Source organism: Lepidochelys kempii, chromosome 2, assembly GCF_965140265.1.
Source record: "Lepidochelys kempii isolate rLepKem1 chromosome 2, rLepKem1.hap2, whole genome shotgun sequence".
NCBI classification, from domain to species: domain Eukaryota; kingdom Metazoa; phylum Chordata; order Testudines; family Cheloniidae; genus Lepidochelys; species Lepidochelys kempii.
Window position 1 is genome coordinate 81,619,682 of NC_133257.1, and position 27,173 is coordinate 81,646,854.

Consider the following 27,173-nt stretch of genomic DNA (forward strand, 5'->3'; position numbering starts at 1 on the left):
ATGCCCAAATAAATTTGTTAGTCTCTAAGGTGCCACAGGACTCCTTGTTGCTTTTGTTGATACAGACTAACACAGCTACCACTCTGAAACCTGAAAACAAACGGACTCACTGAATTCTGGTCTAAGAATTCACTTGTCCTCGCAAACTCTTACTTTGGAATGAGAGCTGGAAAAAGGATAAACGCTCTTCAGATCAGCACCATCAAAAATATAAGCCTAATAAAGTGGCATTACTGTAATGACGAAATGGAAAACCAGCATTAGCTAACACAAAATTCTACCAGATGCCAACAGCAACTCAGATTACCAGCTGTTTCTGTAATGTCTCCGACCAAAACCAACAGTTAAAGCAGTCATCTCCGCCTCTCAGATAACCTGAGCAACACTGGAGAAAAGCACAGACTGGGAAAATCAGTAGTCACTGATTTTGATTGGTTTAAAACATTGCTAAAATGTGAGAAGGAAAAGTTGCTTTTGGGAGAAAATGAAGTGTGAGTTCATTGACATCAGAGAGAAGTCAATGAGGAATGAAAATAAGGTAGAATCAAAGATCTCATCAAGAACAAAGCCCTACTTTCTCTGAACAGGTACCAGTGTCCCAAAGGACAGAAGTAAATACGCTTCAAGAAGGGCTGGAGAGCATAAGATCATATCCTTTAATCCACAATGGTAATGATAAAGCAAACAACATACATAGAAGTGGTAAAATGTTCAAAAACCCCTAAGCAATTTAGGACTCTGAGTCCCATTTTCAAGGTCCTTAGGGATCTGGGGTTTAAACCTCATTGACCTTCACTGAGACGTAGGTTCCCAAAAACCGGATTTACAAATGTGTTTAATTGCCTAAAGATGCAGATAGGCAGAGCCCTGTGCGGATACAAATTTATATCCACGGATATAAATCGGTATCCGTGGAACTGCAGGGCTCTCCCGGGAACCGCAGCAGCGAAAGGAGCAGAACACGGGGCTGCCGCTCCCAGAAGCCAGTGCCCCGCGCCAGCAGCCCCTCTGGCACGGCTGTACTGCCCCAAACAGGAGATGCAGACAGCTGCATGGAAGGGACGGGGGCAGGGCTAGGGGCAGGGCTGGAGGTGGTACAGCCGCACGAGAGGAGCTGCCGGTGTGGGGCGCTGTCTCCTGGGAGTGGCGGCCCCATGTTCTGCTCCTTTTGCCGCTGCGGTTCCCGGGAGAGCCCTGAAGTTCAGCAGATACTGATATATATCTGCGGATATCCGCATCCATGGGTATACATTTGTATTCACTCGGGACTCTACAAATAGGTGCATAGTGGGACACACAAAAATAAGCTAGGCACCTAATTCCCACTGACTTTCAAATACCTTTGTAAATCTGTCCTTTAGGCGCTTATGTCTCATTGACAGTCAGGATCTTATATCTCACCAAGTGCCAAAGTCACTTAAAAATGGGACATGGTCACTTTTGAAAATTTGACCCATTATCTATTTTTAAAATGTTGATTTTGAGTATCATGTGCTGTGAAGTTCACAACCACAGTATCAGAAATAGAGTTTCCTCTGTGTGTGGCCATACTGTGCTCTTTCTCATGTTCAGAAAGCAAACATGTGAGGAACAGATGTCCAGGGACAAGTAAGTCCCACCCCTAAGATGCCTTTTGAAGGTTCTTTGTTCCTTGTATTTCTTTTGTGTGTTTTTCTATCTTTTTTAGGGCCAGGTTTTCCTCTCAGCTATACTACTGAAACTCCATTCAAGGTAGCAGGGATGTCTTCAGTGCAATTACATCAGTGTAGCTGGCAGGAAGATTTGGCCCTCACTTTAACTCTTCTTTAGTTCACTTATAACTCATAAGTACTAAACTAAACTGCACATTGGTTTAAAAAAACAGCCTATTTCCTGAAAGAGACAAACCCCTAAGACACCAGGGGAAGTTGTGTTTGCGTATCTCAGGGCACAGTTTCCCGCACGTATGACATAAAACAGCGTTTGATCACAGCATATACACTCTGAAGTTACAACTATTCTGTCCCAGGTACATTTAATGAAGGCAAATTAGGACTGCTCTATGGTGTATGCTTCCTAAGCTTACATACAGCGTGGCAAGATATGGCTTTGAGGTTGGTAAAAGAGGTTCAGTAATGTATTCAACCATCCATTTGGTGTGGGATGGAGAAATAGATAATCAATAGTGTTAAGAATTCAAAATTTAACTGTTATTAAATCTGAACTATATTCCTCATAGGTTTTCCTTTACATTCAGTTGTATCAAAACTCTTCCATTCCTTCATTGAAAGACAGAAATCAGTATTCAACAAATCGTCTGTCTACCCTTACATACCTCCAGTAAGACGATCACAGCTAACCAGTTGACCATTATTATTACAATTACACTTCTGACAGTAACCTCCGTATTTTAGCGGATTTCCAAAATATCCTGGAGCACAGCTAGACAAAATAAATATAGATATGTTATTAAATACTTGAAATTGCTTGCAACTCTTTTCTAAGATATATTTTCATTTAATAAAAACCTAGCTTTCCTTATATACATAAAATTATAAAATTTTACATATAAAATTATAAAAATATATAACATTTTTTGGGAGCTATGCCTGAAAATCATGTTGCCTGGCATTGTGACCCTGTCAGATCTCATGTGCCAAACAGAATCATGCTGAACAGGAAACCTGCAAGTAGGAGCTAAAGGAAATGGTGCCAGTGATTCACAAAGGAGTACCCTTCCTTCTGATTCAGCACCGAATCAAAGCTACAGCATGCTGTTAAGGGACACTATGCAGCTGGAGGTGCTGTCTTTCAGTTGAGACATCACAGTTTCTTGGCTACTTGTAATTAAAGATTCTTTGGCACCATTTGTAAGAGATGGGGTGCTAGTCTGTGTGTGCTGGTAAGAGTCTAACTCAGACAATTACTTCTGCAAACTTAAATTCCCCCAGCACTTTAAACTGAATAAGATATTCTTCACTGCCTATTTTAAATTGTTGGGTAGTTTGTGCTACTAAACTATTGCAGTGTTTTAACCGAGAAGTGTCTGCAGTAAGGCACACTGGGCTCATTTAGGATGAAGGGCAATATGTAGATTTAACATGATCACTGTCGAGCTACAAACACTATTCAAAGAAGTGTGCACATTCCTCCCAAATCACTGAACATGAAAGGTGAAGTAAACAAACTAATGCATAAGAAGAAAAGGGAAAATGTTTTTCAACTGGAAACAGAACAAAATAAGTGGGGCTATTACTGTTATTACAAAGAATGTTACATACAATAAGACTATTCATAGTGGTTGACTACTCCTTTTGATAAAATCAGTATATACCAGTTACACATGCTAAAGATAAATTATTCATTTATTTCTGTTCTCTATATTGTGTACGATAAATTACTCCCAACTGTGCAATTATTACAGTTCCCAGCACACTATATACACAAACAAGATTAGGGTATGGAAGAGCTTCCATATAAGGAGAGATTTAAAAGACTGGAGCTTTACAGCTTGGAAAAGAGATGACTAATGGGGGATCTGATAAAAGTCTATTAAATCTTGATTGGTGTGGAGAAAGTGAATAAGGAAATATTATTTACTCCTTCACATAACACAAGAACTAGGGGTCACTCAATGAAATTAATAGGCAGCAGGTTTAAAAAAACAAAAGGAAGAGTTTCTTCACACAACGCACAGTCAACCTGTGAAACTCTTTGCCAAGGGATGTTGTGAAGACCAAAACTATAAGGTTAAAAAAAGAACTAGATAAATTCATGGAGGATAGGTTCATCAATGGCTATTTGCCAAGATGGGCAGGGATGCAACACAACGCTCTTGAGTGTCCGTATCCTCTGTTTGCCAGAAGCTGGGAATGGATGACAGAGGATAGATCACTTGACAAGATACAGGGCTAGATGGACCATTGGTTTGACCCCATATGGCCGTTCTTATGTTCTTCTGACAGATATTTATGTCTATATAGCTACCTAATTTTACATGCATGCATATTGCACACATAATATATAAATGCATACACAGTATTCTGCAGCAATATGCTGAGGTAAATATTCTAATAAATAAATTAGGTAAATAAATAGGCATGTGTGGAGAGAGACTCTTTTTACGCTCCGTTTGAAAAGGCTTTAAAAGACAAGTCACTTACCTTTCACAATGTACTCCAGTATAGCCTTCTTTGCAGAAACACTGAACTTCTTCACCATTTGCCACACAGCCAGTTGCAAAACTGTGAGAAGATAAAAAAATTATTTTCATGAAAGCATAATCAAGATGTTCAGATGAGTTAGAACAGGGGCCAAATAACTTTCAGGAATAACGGGTAATTGGTGATATAAATAACCAATGATATAGTTTAACAACCACAAGACAAATTACAGCAAATTATCCATTGATGCTTCAAATTCTTCTACTAAATTCACTTCTTAGCTATTTTAAATACACTTCTGCCCTTCTAGATAGAACAAAATAGCTTATTCTGGAAAGGAATGCATACAACAAATCTTCTTAACAATAAGATTGTGAAATAAAACAGGTCTATGCAGATATTATTTTACTAAGCAAGAACCAACAGTTAAGTGCTAAAACAGCTCTTTGTTGATTGTGTAGCTCTTTGTACTTATGCTTAGAAGATTTTCATCTTATTTTAAATGAATTTCAAGGGATAACATCAATGTTTATTATACATCCAGGTGTATACAAATATTATCAATGTATTTCACATGAAAAAGAAATTAAACAACCTCAATACAAATTATTTAAAGGTAATGAATGTAAAAGTCAAGGTTCATATGGGATTTCAAAGTAAAATCACAATATTAATTTCTTAGCATGGATAGCACGATTTTCCTATCAAAAAGAAAAAGAAAAAAGCCTCCCAAAGTACTAAAGTTCCCACGTAAACATAGTAATTTCATTGAAGGCTCAACAGTTCTAATATAAAATACTGCCCTTTCCTCCCCCGTACATGGAAATCATCAGAGGGCCTTGTGCTAATGGTTGTTCTTGAAAGGTTAGAGCCCACACATGCTAAATCCACTTTTCCTATAACTGACATTTTTATTTATAATAATTATTTAAAACAACAATTTAAAAGTCAGTGGGGATTGATAATTCTTGCTATAAATTTACCTTTACATTTGAAATGTTTAAAAAGAGTATTAAGGAAGAAGGAACCAATCAGCTATGCAGATGTCCACAAAACTAACAACTTGCTAGGAATTGCATCTATCACTATTTTCCTTTTGTGCATCGAGGTAGTAGAGAGGTGCACAACCCAAAAGGGAGCTCTGGGAGTGATGGCACCTCTTGAGCTCCCTAGTACACAGGGGGAGAACTCATGTTGGACCATGCCTACTCTTTCTGACATACCAAGCTAGCTTCACGGTCCTTTGTAGAGGGACTGCTATTGCTTGGCTGTAGGATGGAGTGTGTGCGATGGACATAGCCTACTAGTGTTCCTTCCATCTTTTGACCATTCACCTGGGCCATAGGCGCCTGGATAAAGTAATCTGGTCTATGAAAGACTGGAATCAAATACCCCTTCCCCCACCCACCCTTCCAAAACTATATATTGCTCTTACTTTGGAGGAAAAGTGGATGACTCCACCAATGCTAGGTGGAACATGCCCTGTGCAGAGAACGGTAGCTATCAGATCAATACGGACATATGAATCGAATGCAGGTTTCATGGTTTTCTCAATTATCTTAGGTTTCAGAGTAGCCGTGTTAGTCTGTATCCGCAAAAAGAAAAGGAGGACTTGTGGCACCTTAGAGGCTAACAAATTTATTTGAGCATAAGCTTTCGTGAGCTACAGCTCACTTCATCGGATGCATTCAGTGGATTCACTGATGAAGTGAACTGTAGCTCACGAAAGCTTATGCTCAAATAAATTTGTTAGTCTCTAAGGTGCCACAAGTCCTCCTTTTCTTTTTGTCAATTATCTTAGCACTCTTAAAATGAAAGATGAATAAAAATACGTTCAGCTGACCTCAGGCAAACACCTGCAGAAGAAGCCGATGCCATCAGGAACAGATCCATCAGAGAATTCTCTGATATGTGAAAAGCCTGTCTACTACTTACCAGTGAAAAATCTCTTACTTAAGGCTATCTAGCCTCTGTCTCTGCACCTGGCAAATAATGTGTAATGCTCTTAGCAATGCAGCGCTTAGGTTTTATTAGAGCTATTATTTTTTCTTTACCTGAAGACACACATACTTGCACATTTTAGCACTGAGCAATCACCACAAACAGGTGGGTCAAAACAATATGCATTTACAGCCCATTTTACTGCTAATGACTTTAAAAATCTAGTAACCTTCTTAAGATCCTAGCAAATATAATTGTTTCTTACCATTCAGTACTGTTTGCTGAGCTGCAGTTTGGTGAGTATGTTTGCACTTGTATGTATGTTTCATCTGTCAAGCTAGTGGAATCTTTCAAATATAGTCAGACCAACATAAATCCACTTACATGTTTACAAGTTTTAATTATTTTTTCTGAGTGCGGGCTTTGCAGAACACTAAATCTCTCTGCACTCACACGAAGGCTTGTTCCCACATAGCCAATTATCTCCTCTCTGGTTTGGACACCAAATGGGACAGCAAAAATAATTTCCATGCCATGTCTCAGGAATATGGCTTCACTAGCACAGAAAGAGAGCATGGATTGCAAAGGAGAAATCCCTATTGAAAACACATGTGTTTCCAACAGTTAATGGAATACATGAAAGCCCTGGGAAACATTGATATGTATGGGGACAGATGCTGCATATAGCTCATAAACAAAACAGGCCCCACCCCTGAAATTCACTGCATGTGGGTGCACCACTGTGCCTGTGCAGAGCCCCACCGAAGTAAGGGGGTTACCTTACGATTGTGCAGTCACTTACAGGATCAGGGCTACAGTTAGAATCTTGAACTTATTAAAGAAAACACAGTGAAATAAGTTACAGCACTTAGTTATTATTGTGTGTATGGCACTAGCGCCTAGATGACCCAACCAAGATTGAGACCCCAAGCACAGAGTAAAACACAGTCTCTACCTACTTACCGTAAATAATTTCCACTCCCCATACCCTTTTTTAACTTGACACTATATTGTACAATACCTGTTTGTGTAAGGACAATGGCACACCCTACAGGAACCTTGACTGGCATCGCCAAAATAACCTTCTTTACAGCGGTCACATTTTTCCCCAGCAGTATTATGTTGACAGCCCTTAAAAATGAAACAAACAAGACAATTAACTGTGGCCTAACTTTGTAGGGTTTATTATCATTACCACTGGGAAATTATAGCTGATCTCTTCCAAACCTCTGAGGGTGTATTTTTTTCACCCACAGTTAAGCATTTATTGCAAAACAGACTAATTAAATACTATTAAACTTATTTTAACAGGATACTCAAAGCAGCAGTGCAGTTGCTTAATGAGCGTTGTCCCTTATGTGTGTAGCTGTCTTGATATTTTGAGCGAATCCATTAAAAATTCACTAGGTCTGAATTCAACTTAAATTTTGCATTTTAATGTATATTATAAAATCTGGGAAATTATGAACAGTTTTAAAAACACACATTTAATTGAGTCCAGACACACCTCCTCCCTAAGTCCCAGGAAATTAATTTTAAAATTAGTCTGCTTAATAGATTCAGTTAAGATTTTAATTTCATGTACTTTTCCCAATATGCATGTAATTTGTATTTCATTTACTAATTGGAATGAACAATTAATTAATAATGAACACTGAGAAAACAAATCTAACTGCCGTAGCCAGCTCCTCCATGATAAGACTCCAGGGAATAAAACCTCATTTTAGAGACGTTCTTATTCCCATTAGTGTCAATGAGTCATGTGTGTATTTGGTGGGCAGGCGGGACATTATTTTTGCTTCAACTAAAATTCTTATACACAAAATAATTGTTAATTTACAGCTGAAGCTGTTCAAACTCATTTTCTAGCAGCCATAGAAATCCAGGAAATTACCAATAAAGCCAATATTTGCATCCACATTAACCTTCAATCACATACCCTATCATCCAAGCATCATAAGCCTTTAACATACTCGTACTCCTCCACTCCACAGCTAAACACCCTTAGTACTCCAATGTACAATCTCATCAGTGCACATATTCTGTTCCTAACAGTCAAATGCACAACCTGATCTCTGACATCTGCATTAAGATGCCGTTATACCTTTGCCTATAGATAATATCCCATTCCAATGGCCCTATAATCTATTACTTGTACATGACACAGTACAGGGTCACTGATAAGTGGAATAGATTAGAGGATTTGAGAGGCACGGCTGAACCAGAACTGTGGGTGGGGCATGGGGTAGGACAGCAGGACTTTTGGGGGCGGGGAGGAGAAGCGGACCTTTGGCTGGGTTCAAACAGATGTAGGGCAGGCTGCAGTTCCATTCTCATGAACCTCCTATGGCTCCGAGCAAAAACTCCTCTAGGCTCTGATTTGCAGCAGAGGGATTCCCCTCCCCACAAGTGACAGCAGGCTCCTTTGCCTTTTCCATCTCTTCTTGCACTCAAGCCCCCCCACGGCTTCTCCACCCAAGCATACACATCTCCATTCATTCCCCCTACCTTCCCACATAGATCCATTCAACCCTATTCCTGCACAAAAGCCCATAACTTGTTTTGTGCTTAAGGGAAAGAATGAAAAATATGGCCTGTTTATGAGAGGTTATGAGAATGGATGTGTGAAGTTCTACTTTGTGGGGACTATGGTTGTTTTAATTTGTGGGAACCAAATAAACACAGAGTCAGGGCCAAAATTTTAAAAACACACAGTCAGAACCCATTTTAAAATATGGCCTCCTCAAAAGCTGTTGAATATTTTCCTTAAAAAATTACATGGAAAATTTACATGAACAGTTATTGTGGCAAATCTGAAGACTAAATTCAATAGTTAAAATGTGAAAGAGGGATTTTAATGCTGCTGCAGGTTCAAATCTCAAACCATGCTTAACTCTGGAGTCACTACTGACCCCCGCTAAATATACATCCTGATTGCTGAGGGCTTGTCTACATGGTGCATTAGTACGCACCAGCTGGGATGTGAATTCTAGTGAATGCCAGCATCGTGCACACCGACTGGCCGTGTGGACCCTGCTGGTGCCCACTAAAAGTTCTGTAGTGTGCACTGATGCATGACATCTGAAACAGTGCTAAGTTAATACATGCTGGGGAACTTTCTGGCTATGCCTTCCCTATGAGTTGGGGGTGCAATTCCCAGCTCAGGTACGCCTACTTGTGCTAGCTCAAGGAGAGCTAGTGTGAGTATAAATAGCAGTGTTGCCATGGTAACACAGGCAGCAGCAGCAGCACGGGGTTCTGGTGAGTTTGTACTCAGCATGGCTAAGTTGTGCCCCCCCTGCGTTACTATTTAGACTCGCGCTAGCCCTATGCGTACGCAAGCTGGGAATCACGCCCCTAGTATGTAAGAGAGCCATAGCTTTAGTGGACGTTAGTACAGTCCACGTGGCCACTTAGTGTGCATCACGCTGGGTGCACCAGAATTTACACCCCAGCTGGTGCACACTAACGCGGCGTGTAGACACACCCTGCAATGCGGAAGCCAGGAGAAGTCTACAGAAATGGAGGGGAAAAGGTTTCTTGTGGCATGGGGAGCCTTTTATAGATTTCATACATGGATCACATTCAATGGACCATATCATCCCCTTTCATCTAGAAGGTGAAAGGAACAAAAATCCTATTCCAATGGCCCTAAAGCATGATGGACGGAAGCCAAAGCAGCAACGTCCTCATCATCCCTCCCTCAGAATTTAAGGGGGCATAGCCAAGTAGAGGGGAGATGTGACTGGAGTTACAGCTACTGTTTGCAGCAGCATCCTTTAAAACTCCAGAGGAAAGTTCCAGAGGATGATATCAGAAACCCTGTCAGCATTAACTCACAACCTCCCCAACAATCTATTCCTATGAGTGGGAAGAATGGGCAGGCTTTGGCACATAGCTCCTGAGGAAACTGGGCTGTTGATGGAAGAAGAGTTCAGGGAGCACAATGGAGAGTGCACAAATGTTTTGATGTCTGCCCCCTGCTCTCCCTACAAACAGACAAACCCCACCTAATGGGGTCAGAAGCTGGCAACTTTGGGCCTGATCTAAAGCCCACTGAAGTCAATGGATAGACTTCTATCAACTACAATGGGCTTCGGATCAGGCCATTTGAAAGTGTCCTCTGCACTAAGTTTTCCTGCATGACTTTGCTCATCTTATAGTTTGTCTCTAGGGCAGGGGATGTTTTATCTCAACATATTCATAAGTTAATTGTGCTTGCGTCTAAATGACATTTTAGGCTAAAAAAGTGAAGTTTACACTTTTCAGCCTTCTCTTGAACTGATCTCCACATCCTCATCCACATCATCTACACAGCTATCTTTCTGCTGCAGTGCTTTCCTGTCATGGCCTGTCCTGTCTCCCAATGAAGCACATTGTGAGTCATTCCCTGGAACATGCTGAACTGTCTCATAACTAACATTTAACCAAAAGGATTTGTTGAAACAAAGTCAAAGGGTATTGCATATTGCAAAGGAATGCGCTGTAGGCAGGCAGAATTAATAGCTTACAAAAAATAAACAGGGGAAAATAAATCATGAAAGAGAATTTGTTTACATAAAAGGGGTGCAGTTAAGAATTAGCAAAAATTTTCAAGTTGGAATTTTTCAGAATAAACCATAAAAACTAAGGTTTTATTTAATTGTCAAGAATATAAACTAGAAAAACACAGTAGGCCAAATTTCTTGCTCACACAACCACTGGGGTTCCTTGACTTCGGTGGGGTTACTCCAGACTTAAAATGGTTATCTGGGAGCAGAATTCACCCCACTGTACCTACAGTTCAATTGCAGATTTGTAATTCATCTAACTTCTCTCCTCCTAGCCCAATCCTGTCTTTTCCAGTACATATTATATGTGTAATTGTAATCTAAGATTTGTTTTCAAAGTGACCAAGCAAACAGTGTCTTAGTTTTTCAAGAATGTAATTATTTATTTGAATATGGGGTCGGGTCCTACAATCCCTTATGTGCATAGTATTACGGACTACCCATGAGAGTAAAAGTTTGCTGGACTGGACTCTATAAAATAACTAAGGCCCTGATCCTGCAAACACTTACCCATGTGCTTAATAGAGGGGACTTGGGTAGCATGGGACAACCAGAGTTGTGGGAAGAGGCACGGGAGAAATGTGGAATAAAGATTGAATGAAACTACTGACCTGTGCAAAGTTAAGCATGTGCAAAGTGTTTGTAGGATTGGGACCTAAATGCATACACAGTAAAAAATTCAGGTAATATAATTCAGTCAAAGAATTGAACCAGTTACACAAGAATCATTTTGTGGCAACAATGAAGAAAGGAATGCTATGTCTTCCACAGTTCAGTAAAGAAAAGGATAGTCTGCTTTTCTACATTAGTTTCAACAATATTAATGTTTTACTTACAATACATATTCCAGAACCATCCTGGCATCTATTTGAATTTCCATTGCAATTGCAGGGTACACAGCGTCCTGTAAATAATCCTTTATTCTCACGATAAAACCCAGGGCTACATTCCTATTAAGTATACAGGAAAATATATGTGTAAATAAAAGTGGGGGAAAGAAGGATTCCACAGCCTCCACAGGCTACAAAGATCAATATTTTAAAAACTGTTGGCCACACCCAGAAAAATATAGTAGAAAGTGTTTCCTGATAGGCTTTTTTTGGAGCGAATTGTTACTTTCTTAATCATAATAATTTTAGCTTATAAAGTGGCAAGGGAGCAGATGAAAGGGACTCCAGCTGCATATCAGCTGGTGGCCAATCATTTCAAATAATTTTATAAAAATAATGCAGCTTTCAAAGTGGAATGGTATCACACAGGCTTTGGGGGTTTGGGTGTGGTAACAGACAAGTGGGTTTGTTTCTACAGAGATATGCTGGCCAAACCATAGAATCATGGGGGGAGGGATGAGAGGTAGACGAAAATACCATTACTCCAGCCCATGAACTGTTAAAGCACTTGGGACCTGATCCTGCAAACACTTACGCATGTCCTTACCTTTATGCCATTGATTTAAATGAGACTACTCACAGTACTTAAATTAACCATGTGCATACGTATTTGCAGGATCAGGGCCTTGCTGAGTAGCTGCACTGCTGCTCCCTACTCTGGCAGTGGTATTGCATCATCCTGACCCTCACAGAAGACTGCTGAGCAAGACATTTCCTGCGGCTAAGCAAAGGGGTCTAGCATTTGGCCTTTAAACAATAACCACAGAAGATGTTAATGTAGATTTATACCAGAAGGTTCTGGAAGGGCTTCCTACAGGCGCCTCATATGTTACAGTGTTTACATAAAATCTTAGTGCTCAGGTAACTACAGTGTATTCTTTAGAAACACTTCCACTGTGGTAACTTCTATATTAACTCGTCATGATTTCCAAAATTATTCTACCTGGAGCTATATGAAGCCACGTTTAGGCAGAGTGAGACAAGGTTCCAAAATATGCAGCCGTTTGATTTTAAAGTACAGGCTTGTCCTAGGGACCGGTGACACATGAAAAGAATGTTCAGTCACTGAAAGCACGTGAGCAGAATTTATATTGTATGTCAGATCAATCAAAGTCAATTTCAAATAGGGAAACAGAGGAGTTGAACTGGAGAAAGATAATGAAAAGGAAGCAAGAGACAACTGTCAGCAGTATTAGCCTGTACCATTTAGGTGCTAACTAATATGCTGATATCAGATCATTACTGGCATGGGAGCAGAAGCAGGGAGAGTGAAAAGAGCTTTCCCCACTATTTGAGCCTCTTTATTCATGGACCAGCCTTAACTGCAGTACCTGTATTCTTCTGACTGCTTCCTGTGGGGGCCTTCTGGAGTACTAGGCACCCCAGAATGGCATGGCATGGTCCTTCTCCCCAACCCCTCCTCACTGGGAGCTGAACTGGCTGGCTGTACAGGAGATCACATGCTACATCCTTCTAAGAGGCGGTAGGGGACTGTGATACCTGGGGCACACCATGCTTTCCAAAATGCCTCCAGGAGTTACCCCTCAAGCAGTGCAGCTCTGCACAGTCCCCATCAGGCCCAAAACATATTGAATAAAATAAGTGGCACATAAACTACAAATCCTGCAAATTTTTGCTCAGATGAGTTGTGCCACTGAGCTCCATGGGACCACTCACAGGAGTAAGGGTTGGCAGAATCAGGCCATACACTGTAGTCTAGTTGCTTTAGGCATGAGTATTTATGAAAGATTCTGAATGAGAATTAGGAATTTATTAAACATACATTTGGCAGAGAAAAACCTCAGCCCTGCAGCGGCACAAGGATTTTAACAGAATACTGCAATGAACAATGAGAGTTCACCTATGATCTGTCGGAAATTCCACCCTCGCTTTCAGTGGTATGTGGGATTAATGTAATTAAATGTACATAAGGCCTGATCCTGCACCATTTAAATCAATATGAGTTTTAATATTGACTTCACTGGGAGCAAGGGCTGAACCCATAATTTGCCCCACTTTGACTTTTTTAAGATACATTTTAATAAATGCAGGGACCTATTCTCCCTGAATTTATACATGTAACCTACATTATAGCCAACAGGCAATCAGTTTTCCTGCTTTCTGAGGAGACTAGCCACCTCAATATTTGAAATAGCTCAATCAATAGAAATATAGCTTCACAAGGATTATTTATAACAAGTACCTTACAGGCAAAGCAAAAATGAATACACCTACTTTATTAGTGTATCCACATGCATTTGAACAAATCTATGCTGCTCTTTCCTCTTTCAATTTTTACTCTCTTTACATTTAAAATTTGTAACACTAACATACACACTGGAGTACTGAAGCACTCTGATTTGAGGACAACTGTCACCGCAGCTTCATTTTGCAATATTCACTTCATATGAACAAAAAGCTCTTAACCACTCAAAAGTACACAGAAGCTGTTAGGCGCTCTGGCTTTTGTGGACAGTGGTAAACAATCTACTACCAATAGTACATGGATGATCTTTCTTGTAATGTAATTCAAGGTTAGGAGATTCGCATTCTTATTGTTTGAATTTCAAGAACTGCATAACTCAGCGAGAAAAAGAAAAGAAAGAAAGAAAGAAAGAAATTACCTCTTTTGGTTTAAAATCCAAATGAATTTGTTGCTGCTGACCTCTGCCCTGCAGGTGAGGAAATGCTAGCCTCTGTTGTACATCTTGTCCCAAGCAATGCCCCAGAGCTATTAACAAGACAACTAGCCATCCTATGTTCTTCGGCCTCTGTATTTCAGCCGTCATTCTGCTTAGCTCTTAGCTTGGCTGTTCACGTACAGTATTCTTTCACTATTCAAACCTTCTCTTATACTCCGCCTTATTGTTCAGCTTCTGACTCAGATAAGAGGCTGTATGCTGCGATGGGCCCCACCTTTAAACTTTATACATGAGTCAGGTTGTACAGCACAAATAACAGTTCCTGAGGTTAAATGACCAGACTGTAACTCCTGTAAGTGAATGTATATCTAACATAAGGTGTGGCAGGCATCACCTTCTCCCTACCTAACGTAGTCAGACAGAGCTAGATGATTAGAACAGGAAATCATATATTGAGTAATACTGTAAAAACGGGAAGGGCTTATGAGCTACATTAAGTCCGTGGTTCAACTGCTTCCTTTGGGCTATCTATTTTTTTCAATGCAGGGAAGGAAAAACGGATAGGAAATAAAGACAGCACATTGCAGGTGGTGGGGTGGGACTGGGAATCTATATTAAATGCAAGCCCGAGTATGCTGATCAGTTGGATTTCACGTATAGCACAGAGCACGGAGTGTATGAATAATAATTTCTGAAAATATTTTCAAAATGATATTCAGCAAACAATGCCCTATTAATGTGGCCAGGAGACAAAAATGAAAGACCCAGACCAATAATACATAGAGCTTGTTCAATCAGTCTCTCAGTTGCTGTTCTGCTCCATTCACTACTCTTTCATGCTCATTTTAAGATGTATTGTTTACAGGTTAGTGTAGTAACTGCTACTTTAACTCTTAAGCATTTTTGAACACGTAACCAATTCTACACATTCTGTGCAATCTGTTCTTTGTTTCTCTCTTCCATATTTCACTCTGTTCCCAAGGGTCTGGGTAGTCAGCCTATTATCATTACCAAGAATGGGACCCAGCTCTCCAGAGTCTCCAGTCAAGGTTTGAAGTTTAAAGCTTCACCTCTGCTGTTACTGTACAATATAGTCCACTTAGAGAGATTCATAGATTTTAAGGCCAAAAGGGCTCAATATGGTTATCGAGTATGATCTCCTATCTAATACAGGCCCTAGAATTTAACCTGGTAATTCCTGCATTAAGCCCATAAATTGTTTGAGCTATCTTTTATAGCATACCTCTTAGAAAGACATTCAGTCTTGATGTAAAAATCTCAAGTGATGGAGAATATTAGGTGAGTTCCAATGGATAATTTTCCTCACTATTAAAAATGTTCAAATAATTTCTAGTGTGAATTTGTCTCACTTCAGCTTCTAGCCACTGTATCTCGTTATGCCTTTCTCTGCTAAATTAAAGAGTCCTCTATTATCAGAAATCTTTCCCCCATCTACGTACTTATAGACCATGATCAAGTCAACGCTCAACCTTCTCTTGCATAAGCTAAATTAGACTGATCTTCTTTAGTCTTTCTGTTCATGACAGAAAATATTATCCATATAACACACACACTTTATACATGCATAGTCGCAGCTAAATGGAGCACAAATTCCACAGAAGGTATCTAATTCACCTATTCCTCTTTAGAGTGCCTTTCACACAGTGAAAGGATTTTAAGCCCAGATCCTCAAAGGGAGTTAGGTGCCTAAATACCTCTGAGGATCTGGGCCCTAGCTATCAAAACTGTACATAAACTTAACTATAAAATGCTTAAAATTAACCAGTACTGCTAACAATTAGTCTTTTTTCTCTAACTAAATCAATACAGTTGTGAGCAACATATCAAGAATGATACAGTGAAGCGGCAAAGAAAATTTCCTACCTGACATGAGTCACCCACATAGTCAGGGGGGCAGGAGCATGTCTCTACATTATATGCAATGCTTCCACTTCCTGTACTTGTAGCTTCTTCCAGCCCAACCTCACCCAGGGTTAACCTCTGAGTCTCCGTGTAGTAAAGTCCTCTGATGTGTAAACCATCTAGTCTAGACAGGATCATCATCAGTTCTTCTCTAGATACCAGGTTATTGTTGCTCGCATGTCTGAAGTTTCCCTGTACATTAATGATATAAAGTAAATATGGCCCTGGGGTGAGTTAACCTCCAATTAGCTTGGTGGAAACAGACACTGAAACAAAAAGGGAGGATGGTAACAGAAAACAATCACCTAGCACCACTTCCTGCAGTCTCAGGGAAGGGAGGGTGAAACAGACGTAAGGAAAGTGGGTAGCAGGTATGTAAAGAAATGAAGGGTGGGAAAAGGAATGTGGGAACATCGAGAAGGGACATAAGAAACCCATATACGCACTTTGTATATTTGCTAGCCAAGCAACTGAGACTATGTATCAGTCCCAATTGACTATAGAAGACCTGTGAGGGAAGTCTGGAAGTCAGCTGGAGAGCAGCAGAGAACGAGCATTGCTAGGGATGTCTCCCACAGGAAGAAAGGAGCTGATTAAGCATTTTTGGTGATTGGGAAATGTCAGTTAGTGATTCAAGGAACAGGAGATGTTTTTGGTGCCTGAAAGCCAACAGCAGAAGGAAATGGCGCCACAGAGAGTTGAAGTAGAGTGAGACTCTGTAGGAAGTGGACCTGTGTAACGAGAGGCCTGGACTTGACATGACTCACAGCCATCTTGTGTATGGATTTAGCATAACTCACAGCCATTTCAGCCACCATCATTTGGAAACAAAACTACAGAGTCAGGGGAATTCAGCCTTGGTGTAGGCAGACAGATAGAAAAGCATTAGCTGCAGATGCAGCCCTACTAACAGGAGATAGATATATATTCACAAAGTCATGAGAATGGGAGAAAATGGACAAACTAACCTTGAGTTTCTGTAGTTTCTTCCTGATAATAAAAAAGTATGAGGTTCTGCTGTTGCAAGTGTATCCCACTAACGAAGCATAAAGATAAGTAGACCTTGAGAAGTTATTACTAACTTTAAAAAATGCAAAAGCTAATGAGTAGACTGTCTTAGGCATGTGAACCCCTGTATAGTGAAAATGATTGGTTAGTGCTTTTTGCATAGCTATGTTTTAAGTAAAATAATTTAAGGCATAGGTAAGAGAGAGCCTCATTTTAATTATATAATGAGGGTCAGAAAAGAAGCACTTTGGAACTTAATTCAGGTTACACCTCAAGATCAAAGCTGTTAGAACTTTTTAACCCCTGCATGACCAGACTGTGTAGAAGTTGGAGTCCCAGACGACATGACCCTGACTAGCTATCGGGAGACGTCTATCTGTTTTACTGGGAGTGGTGAGCATAAGATGCTCGGCATATGTATTCTGTTGATTTGTTGCTAATTGTTAATAAATACTTGTACATATTTAAGGGTATTCACTGTGTGATGGCTCTTTCATTGGGAAAAGGCCTCACAGACCCACAGAGACCTGAGTCCACTGGGAATGGGTGTTAGCCCTGAGCCCACAGGGGGGTAGTGCCCTGACCCCACAGAGGGGTAAAGTTGGGTCCCTTATGTCCTGAGTACCCACGATGATGGTTATGGGGTGGGAGCCCTATATTACACCTTCAGTACCCACAAGGGCAGGTAGGGGTGGAGCCATAAATTGTGTTGGTAACAACTGGGGATCTGTCTCAAGAGGAGAGAGCTGAAGACCCAAGTTGGGGCTGCCTCAGTCATCCCAAATCATGGAAAAAATCACTGATCAGCCGAAATAGGGGTCCAGGAAAGAACTCACTCTCTCTAAGAGGAAAATCTCCATGAAAGACTCCTTTGTTTTTTAAAGAGTAGGCCTTCCTTAGATGTCCAGTCCCTGGAAAGATTGTTCATTTAGTTCAGGGGGGTTAAATGGCATCAATCCATCACTGGACACAAGTTTAACACAGTGTGGAATTTGGCCTGCCGCATCCTTATTCTGTTGTTGATACCTGAGCCAGAAAGAACCCAAATTGACTCTCCTGATCCCAGCCTGAGTTCGCAGGGCTGGCAGTTAGGGAGGGGAAAGTATTATTTGTAATATTCATATTAATTGTAATATTAAATGTAATATTATTGTAAACTGAACATTTTTGATCTAGAAACCATTGAGAGACAATATGGAACTTCCTGAGCCAAATTTTAAGTGGTTCCTACCAATATTAATAATACCTTACACTTTCAAGACACTTGTCTTCCCATTTGTCATTCAAGTCTGTGACACATATGTTTATATCCTTTAAAATTATCAACTATTTTGTAAGTCTAACTACTTTAAAGTAACTTTTGCATATATGTTGTCCATATTTTTAGATTATATAGGGAAGAGGTAATGTCATATGAAACAAATAATAAAACTAAAAAAAAGATTAAATCTTTTTATTTTATTTTTCCTCCCCAAACAATATAAGGGTAGGAGAAAAAAGACAAAAAGAACAAAAAAGTAAAGGAAGGGAAAGGAAAACAAGGAAGGAGGAAAGGGAGGGGGAAGGAGATCAATATCTAGGCTTCCCTCCATTAGGAATTAATTAAAGATTTCTAAAAAGGCAGAACAATTGTGTCTGAGATCCTTCTTTTCCAAAATATTACCAGCTCTTTAGCTGCCAGAACAGCCAAGTCAATGTGCCAAGCTTCTATCCCTGGAGACAGTCTGCTCTTCCAACTAAGCAAAATTACTCTGACTCACTTGGCTACAAAGCACTGCTCTAGAGAACCAAGCTTTCCATGAGTTGGAGGGTTTCCAAGATGATGGGACATAACCCAAAACACTGTTCTGAGAACTAATTTTTAAGGAGATACCCAAAATCATATTAATCCTCCTACCTATTTCTAGCCAAAAGGATTGTGTCTTGGGACTGTCCCAAAACATGTGAGCCAGTGTGACTCCAGGAGAACTGCATCTCCAGCAGCTGCCTGTTTTGGCAATGGCCGATGTACTGTAACTTATGCGATGAAATCTTAAACTATCCCATTTATATTTCTTACCTCAACTAGCTGCAAACGGCTGTAATACTGTCGGTCGGGCAATGGGTTGTTAGGATCCACATAAACAATTTTCATTTGCTGACCCTGTGTAAGAATAATGCTTTCATGCTGAAAATTGAATACTTTTAATTTGCCGGTGTTGATATGCAGTATAAGCTGCGGAAGCACAGTAATTCTGTCATTCAGCAGACACAACTTAAGTTACACTACTTTAATGGCATTCACTACAACAACAACAAAAAGATGCACTTTTGGGTGAGGATGGGGAGGGTTGCAAAAACAAAATATGACCCAGAAAGGTTTCTGACCTTCAATCCTGATGCAGTGAGACGGTCACATCAGATATCATTCCAATGCTCTATGCAACGTACTTCTCAGCCAGCACATTAGAAGATTGGATTAAAATTAAAGATGGGCTGAAGAAGCTGTATTCAGATTCCTATCAAGTTTAAGTTTACGCTTTGGGTTTGGATTTGATAGCACGGAAATCTCATGAGAAGAGATACTCTTGTAAGATTTCAGCTGCATTTGAACCAGAAAAGAAGCTGCCCTCCTAGTTTTGTGCCAGGTTCAGACACAGGGATTTAAGTGACAAATTTAAGGATCTAACTTTGGCCCGTAGCTACTTAAATTCAAATCTGGTTGACCTGAAGTATATTTCTACCCATTCAGCAAAATCTTATGCTTAACTTTACACAGATGAAAAGTCCCAGTGAAATGAATAGGATTAATCCCACATGTAAAACAAAGCACACATAGAAGTCTTTCCAAGATCAAGGTCCTTCTTGGTAACAAATGTGCAAGGCTATGATTTATCTTTTTAACAGGTGTATTTTAAGGGGAAAATTCCATTTTATCTTTTTGTTGCACTCAAGTCAGATATGTGTAATAAGAAGTTATCTTAGCAAAACAGATAGATATGATAAAGGCTTTGAACAAAATTTAATAAGAACACTTGTAGAAATGCAGCATCACAGTAGTATATATTTTTAGAATGCTTTACTAAAGAGCAAGCTTTTCCAATAGTACATTTTAGATAACTGAAAAAATAGCACTGTGTTGAGATTTCTTGAAAAATATTAAATGTGAAACAAAGTATTTCCCTGATTTCAAAAAGCAAAATATAATACTTACTGTTAGCTGTACATCAGGTCTTTTATCTAGAAGAATCATGCCTTCACTAGGTAAGCCAAAAGATTTCACTAAGTAACTTAGGTAGCCACCATACGAAGAAAGCTATGACAAAATGTTCAAGATGATAAAGAGTTTACTGCAGTTTTGCTAAACACTAAAATAATTTTGTATTTGTTCTCCCTCCCACCCCACCATGCATTGTAAATAGCGTAATTTCTCTTTCTTCCTCTATTCTAAATGTGCAAATATGCATATATGCATTGCTTGAAAACAAAAACTGGAATGAATAGAACAATCATCACCATCACTTTGGAGTCTCTTATTCTGATAGCCAGTTTATATAACTCGTGTTTAAAGAGTCAACTTGAAAATCACATTTCCATCTGAGGATTTTGGTTCTACCATTGTTGTAAGCAACCATTGAGATGACAATAACTGAAAGAGATTAGAGATGTTTTTTTCTCTATTTTTGAGCTTGTTCATTCTGTGCATTTGATGGCATTGTGTGTAGTACATTCCATTATTCTCCTGAAAGTCAGTTGAACCTTCTCTCTCAAACATTGGCACAATGACATCACCCTCATACAATGCTCTTGGGGGTGGGGAGGGACGGGCTTGCATACATTTTCCTCCCCAGGATCTTCAGAGGGTTTTATCAATAGCAGCAGCAGTAAAGCTGACAATGAAACTGAAGAGGCAACAGACAACCATATGCGCAGAGAGGAAAGATGGGCAGGGAGAGGCCAGTTTGAGCACGTTTAGTGGTGGTTTTCTCAGGCCAGCCCACCCTACGCTTATAAACATCACACCTCACTAGGAAATCTCACCTCAGTTCTTCTTATGCAGACAGAGCTCCTACCGATGTTATTGTATGTATAAAGAGGACAATACTGTAATCAAGAGCAACTGTACAGATTTCAGAGAAGAATTTTGTCCAGATTGTAACACAGGTGTTTTACTGCTTTTTCTACAAAGCTCTGCTCAGTGCAAAACTTTTGGAATCAAACACCCCATTTATTTTGGGTTGCTCTTCAGCAGGAAGGAATTTGCGAGAATTGATGGAAGTTCATGAGAGCTAGATTTTGACTAATAAATCCATTTTAGTTGCCACACAAGTCAAACTTGAACCCTTGTCTCTGGAGATGAGTAATTAGTAAAACAAACTCTTTTGGCTGAAAGGCAAGAGTTGCACTATTGCTAAATTGAAATCAGTTTTTTTTTTCAAACGGAGCTAGCAACAACATTTTATCAGCCAATTCCCATTACACTCCACATTGCCTAATCATACAGTTGTTTGTTTTTGGCAAGACATGCAAGATAAAGCAAAACTGCTTTATCAGTTTTAGTCTCTTGTGAGTAAACACACTTTTTATTCTGCACATCACAATATCAAACTATGCATGCCACACACACATCCACTATAAATAAAATGGTTACTTTTTGGTCTGTAGTTTTCCTTCCTTTATGTATAAATATGTATTTTAGTAGGCACTGGCCGTGGTTACTATAGTTAAGGTGAAAAAAGAGTTGGCATTGTAACACTCTGGTTTTACAATCCCACAACCTTCCCAAACATTCACTTTTTTAAGATGAGATTTTCCATCCTTGGTCTCTAGCCAAAGAAGATTTTCTTTTTGGAAAAGAGATACCTCCAGGAAGTTCTGACTTTGGGGAAAGTGAAAATAAAAATACACTTTCGTTATATTAAAAAAAATATTAACCATGGCATTCACTTCCGAGAGGCATGGATTCTTAACCTGTTTGGTTTCAATGTTAACATTTAGCATAGTATATTTCTTCTCTTCCTTCTTTTTTTTAAAAGTTGTAATTAATACAAAGAGAACCTCATAGAACTAATAAGAAGTACCCTAATCAGATCTGCTATTTATCATCTGTGGTGACATTCACCAGTGTGCAGTGGGCCAGCATGAGGTCTATGCACTACTTAAATCCTCAAAATGGGGCCCAAGTGAATTGCACCTGCCTTGAATATGACAAATATCTGTCCTAGTGGCTTCCCACATGTGATGAGGTGGATGGATTCCACATTGCACCTAACAATCAGAGTACTGAACTTACATGCTGTATAGCCAGCTACCATTATAAACACAACTGGGACTGCAGTTGGACAGAGTTATAGGACACTGAAGCTACAAGCAATCAGCAGCAATGTGTAAACTGACCAACATGATCCCCACGGTGGAATGATGACAAGTTTAAGAGAAAGCAAGCTGCTGCTTCCCTTATGAAGTAGAAAGAGCAGAAAGGAGCTCAAAGAAGTTGATGGTTAAAAGAATAGTGTTCTCCTCATACGATGCTCTGACCTGTTGCAATTAGTTAGTAAGCACACAGTTACTAAGTAGGAAACACGGTAATACTTTCACACAGCCATACAATTCAAGTTATTATATCAAACAAACAACAATACATTAATTTAATATTCAGACCACCTAGAACTGTTCACTCCTTTCTTAAATCAGCCCTGACAGCAGGATATCAAGAATAAAGGGGGAAGTTTTCCACAGCAGTTGAACACTTAACTGCCCTTTATGCTTTTGAAAATCTCCCCAAAGATGTTCAGTGAGTCTTAAAAGGTACCATGGGACAGCAGCAAGATATGAGGCTGTGGTTCAGCAATTGCCTCCAGAACACCAGCTCCCAAAAACTAGGAACAGAGTCGACCACAGAGTTCATGTAAACATCTACCCAACATCCACCAGGATGATTACTCCAGCATTATAACTGACTGCACTTTCAATGCTGTCATCAAAAGCAGAGTGCTGTGATTTCAGGAAGGTCAGAGGAGGGTTAGAAATCCATGGGAAAGAAAACAAACATCACTTAGAAAGATAGAGTGGATTCTACCAATGATCTTGGAAAAAACAGAACAAATATTATCACAACAGCTTAGTTAGGTGTCCTTTACCTTCTCTCCCAAGTAGGATTGTGGTGCCACCCAATATAAACTGTGCACAGAGGTAGGCAACTCTTGAACATCAGCAACTACACTATTGCTGCCTGGATTGAAGGTTACGGGGACATCAATGTTATAGTCAGCTGTCTCCATGCGCCAGTTCCTCATATCAACAAACTAATAACAAAATATAAAAGGGAAATTAGGCCATGTTTAATCATTTATTAAAACCTTTCCAGGTTCAGTGTATAGCGTCATTTATGAGACATACCATATTGATTATACAAGGTAATGAGGATAAAATTCACTCCTCCAGAGACAGACTTCACAAAGCCCTATGCAACACTTGTGCCCCACTTAAAATTCGCCTCAAAAGGGGCTTAAGTGGATCATAAGTGGTGCATAAGCCTACTGTTCGCCTTCTGCACAAGGGTGTTTGATTTATTACTATGGACTAAACTCTGTCCTTGGTTATATGTAAACACAACCCCCACTGAGGTCAATAGAAGCTGCATGTATGCAACCAAGGATAGAATTTGGCCTTATATTTTAAGTCCATAAACTATTTTCCCCCTTTAAATAAGAAGTCTAAAAAGGTCTTCCTAACTCATCTACTTCCTGAAACCTCCTGCAAATTTCACTAGTGCTGCACTAACCCTATGTCAAAATCACCAGTGCTTTGTTTAGTCTATTGTTTTAAAAAACTGTTTTTATTTTGCAGTTTTAAACAAAAGCCAGAGCAATAATGTTTTACAGATGTAGATGTCCTCTGCAGGGATAGTGTCCCATACTACAAAGAAAAACCAACGGATCAAATTATATCATTTGAATAGCAGAGGGAGAATTATTTTACAGTATACTTCAGGTCCTGACTTCCTTTACAGCTTAGCTGGAAGTCTCAACATTAGCATTAATTATCTTTTGCTTGGGGTGAGATAGGTGGCATCTATCATTACACTATAGAGCAGAATGGCTATATGGAATTACAATGGCAAAAATAAAAATGAATGCATGTGTCTCGGAATCACTCACAGAACAATCTGACATCGAAATATCCACAAGCTCAACAACAGGCTTCCGTAGGGACAGCAGCCGCAGTCATTGGGTGAAATCCTGACTCCACTGACACCAACAAGAGCTTAGTCATTTGCTCAAGTGGGGCCAGGATTTCACCCATTGTGCTTAAAGAATAAAGTGCTACAATCCAGATAACACCTAGTCCACATCTGAGCCTAAACCAAACCTCCAGATCCAGGTTCAGATATTCTCAAAGCTCAGGAATATTTGGATCTGTATTTGAACTTTGAGATGTTTGGATCAAAGAACATGTTTTTCCTGTCTTTTATTAGAAATGTTTCTTGTAATGTCCAATTTAAATATTCCCTTGTTTATTTTCAGGCTGTTTCTCCTTGTTTTCAACGCTTATCAGCCTTAAATAATTCCTCCCATTCATTTATGTTATCACATGAGTATATCCCAATTTCCCTCCTCCTCCTCCCTTCTTGTGTCATGTTTTTCCCTATGAAAATGAAGAAGGGCAGAGCCTGTTCACATAGAGAGCTCATGTTGAATATTACCACAGACCTCTTGCACACTATCTAGGTCTCAAATACACCTGTAGTGCGTATTTCCTACAAGCAAGATATCAAATTAATTGCTTCATTAACTTATTGGAAAAGTGTACTGTAACTAGATATCTCCCTTCAACAAAATCTTTGATGGCTGTAGCCACCTAGAACAGAGGACTGGCTTCAGCTCTAGCTGAAACAGAGAGGTAGACAGACCATTTCCCACAGGGCAGCACTTTCAGATTCCGCAGGGGTCTTAAGGAGGCTGCACCATAAGTTGCACTGTTTGTTGCAGAGAAGGCATCTCATGGGAAACACAACACTTTTCAGTGGTTTCCAGAGAATATTTCCCATTCTCATGATTCAGTAAAATACAATTTGTCTTTTTGGAAGAAATCTGATAGTTTCTTAATGCAATAGATGCCTGTAACTAAAAATACACATGAAATATACCTTAGTTCTACGATTACTTGTGCTGTGACAGTTGCTAGTAGCTCCAAAACAAAAGCAAGAAGTGCAGCCCTTGGGATTAGAAGGATCCAAATAAAATGATCCTTGACGGCAAATGTCACATTGCCTACCTTCAACATTCTCCTGTTAAAGAACAATTGAAAAAAGTTATTAAAGTTTTCCATATGTTATTAATCAACCCGCAAAATACCAGGCACCTAAAACAAAGTTCCTACAGGAACATTTAAATATTTATAAAATATAAGAGAATATAAATGTGAAATTGTTACTTATGGTCAGGGCCGGCTTCAGGCACCAGCAAACGAAGCAGGTGCCTGGGGCGGCAAACGTAAAGGGGAGGCAGGAGGTTGGGCTCTAGGGTGGCAATCCGCCCTCAGCAGCGGCGGGAATTCGGTGGCCGCTCCGTCACCATGCGTTTCATGCTCGGCGGCAATTCGGCGGCGTGGACACAACTCTTCTTCGGTCGCCGGCAGCAATTTGGCGGCCCTGCCATCACTCTGCCTCCGTGTTCGGCGGCAAGGGTTTTTTTGGTTTTTGTTTTGCTGCTTGGGGCAGCAAAAATGCTGGAGCCGGCCCTACTTATGGTCTTCTGTAAATGGTATTCCAAATGCAAATGAAATAGTCTCCTCTTGAAAGGGAACTTCTGTGCCAATAACTTATTCATAGCTTTGTCTCCTGCATGCACAACAGGAAGGTCTCCTTCTTAGCTACTAAATATACGGACCCAATTGCATATCAGCAAAGTTGAATATATAAAAATAGAGTTCACTGCAATTGCACATGGAAAAACTATGTCATTTTTGAGAAGCCTTTCCACTCGATCTGAATAAAGATCTGCAGTGTAATTACTGTAGCTCACTGTTGAGTAATGAACATTGATCAGCCCCAGTTCTGAATACTACTAGGTGATTTCCTAACCAAAATCCTCAAGCTGGTTCTTCCAAACCTATATGTGAAAGGTCACATATGAAACTTCACATTTATAGAGTTCAGTCTATGCAAATCACAGCAATGGTAAACATCATGCATACACTGGGGCACTGAAATGTCAATTACATCAGTGGTTCTCAAACTAGGGCCGCAGCTTGTTCACGGAAAGCCCCTGGCAGGCTGGGCCAGTTTGTTTACCTGACGCGTCTGCAGGTTCGGCCGATCGCAGCTTCCACTGGCCATGGTTTGCTGCTCCAGGCCAATGGGGGCTGCAGGAAGGGTGGCCAGCACATCCCTCAGCCCACGTTGCTTCCCACAACCCCCATTGGCCTGGAGCGGCGAACCACGGCCAGTGGGAGGTGCAATCAGCTGAACCTGCAGCTGTGGCAGGTAAACAAACCGGTCCAGCCCACCAAGGCTTTCCCTAAACAAGCGGCGGCCCTAGTTTGAGAACAACTGAATTATATCATATGACCAAAAAAAAAAAGCCTGAAGCCTAGTGGATATAAAAAAAACCCAAACTACAGATGCAAAACAGATTTGTGTATGCACATAGAGTTTCAACACATATGTGCACACATAGCATGTAGTACCTTAATGTACTGCATAAATCTAGGTTTCTCTGTGAAACAGATCAACATTAAATGTATTCTACAAACTTCTTAATTGCAGTTTATTTGCAATCCAGGCAAGTGCTACAATGCATTTTTTATATACTTGAATTTAATTCTTATCTAAGAACTGCAAATAACAAATTCACTTTATTATACCCATTAAATATGAAACAGCCACTGATATGGAAACTGTTATTTGTGAATGCACAAGTATCTTGATTTATCTGACCTTGCAGAGACAAGCTCCTGTCCGTGGATCACAAACATCTGGCTCTGTTCCATCTCTGTTACAATTACAGGGAATACAATCTGGGAAACTGTAAGAGCCAGGACTGCAGCGATCACATTGTCGCCCTGTTATTCCTGGCCTGCACCTTTACCAACAAA

General features: G+C 40.0%; 1 protein-coding gene across 5 annotated transcripts in view; it reads right to left on the reverse strand.

Annotated features, from left to right (window-relative positions):
- LAMA3 (laminin subunit alpha 3) overlaps positions 1–27,173 on the reverse strand; it is a 190,227-nt gene that overhangs the window by 40,150 nt on the left and 122,904 nt on the right. For 4 of the 5 annotated variants that reach the window (XM_073331377.1, XM_073331378.1, XM_073331379.1 and 1 more), the window contains 10 exons: positions 27,016–27,160; positions 25,225–25,365; positions 23,216–23,380; positions 20,290–20,391; positions 19,156–19,239; positions 16,050–16,280; positions 11,470–11,583; positions 7,105–7,214; positions 4,143–4,223; positions 2,315–2,421 (listed from right to left, as the gene is read on the reverse strand). In XM_073331377.1, the coding sequence (XP_073187478.1) occupies positions 2,315–2,421; positions 4,143–4,223; positions 7,105–7,214; positions 11,470–11,583; positions 16,050–16,280; positions 19,156–19,239; positions 20,290–20,391; positions 23,216–23,380; positions 25,225–25,365; positions 27,016–27,160 (1,280 nt within the window). Of the gene's footprint in view, positions 1–2,314; positions 2,422–4,142; positions 4,224–7,104; positions 7,215–11,469; positions 11,584–14,147; positions 14,374–16,049; positions 16,281–19,155; positions 19,240–20,289; positions 20,392–23,215; positions 23,381–25,224; positions 25,366–27,015; positions 27,161–27,173 lie in introns of those variants that run through there. The other variant, XM_073331381.1, reaches the window with a different exon arrangement.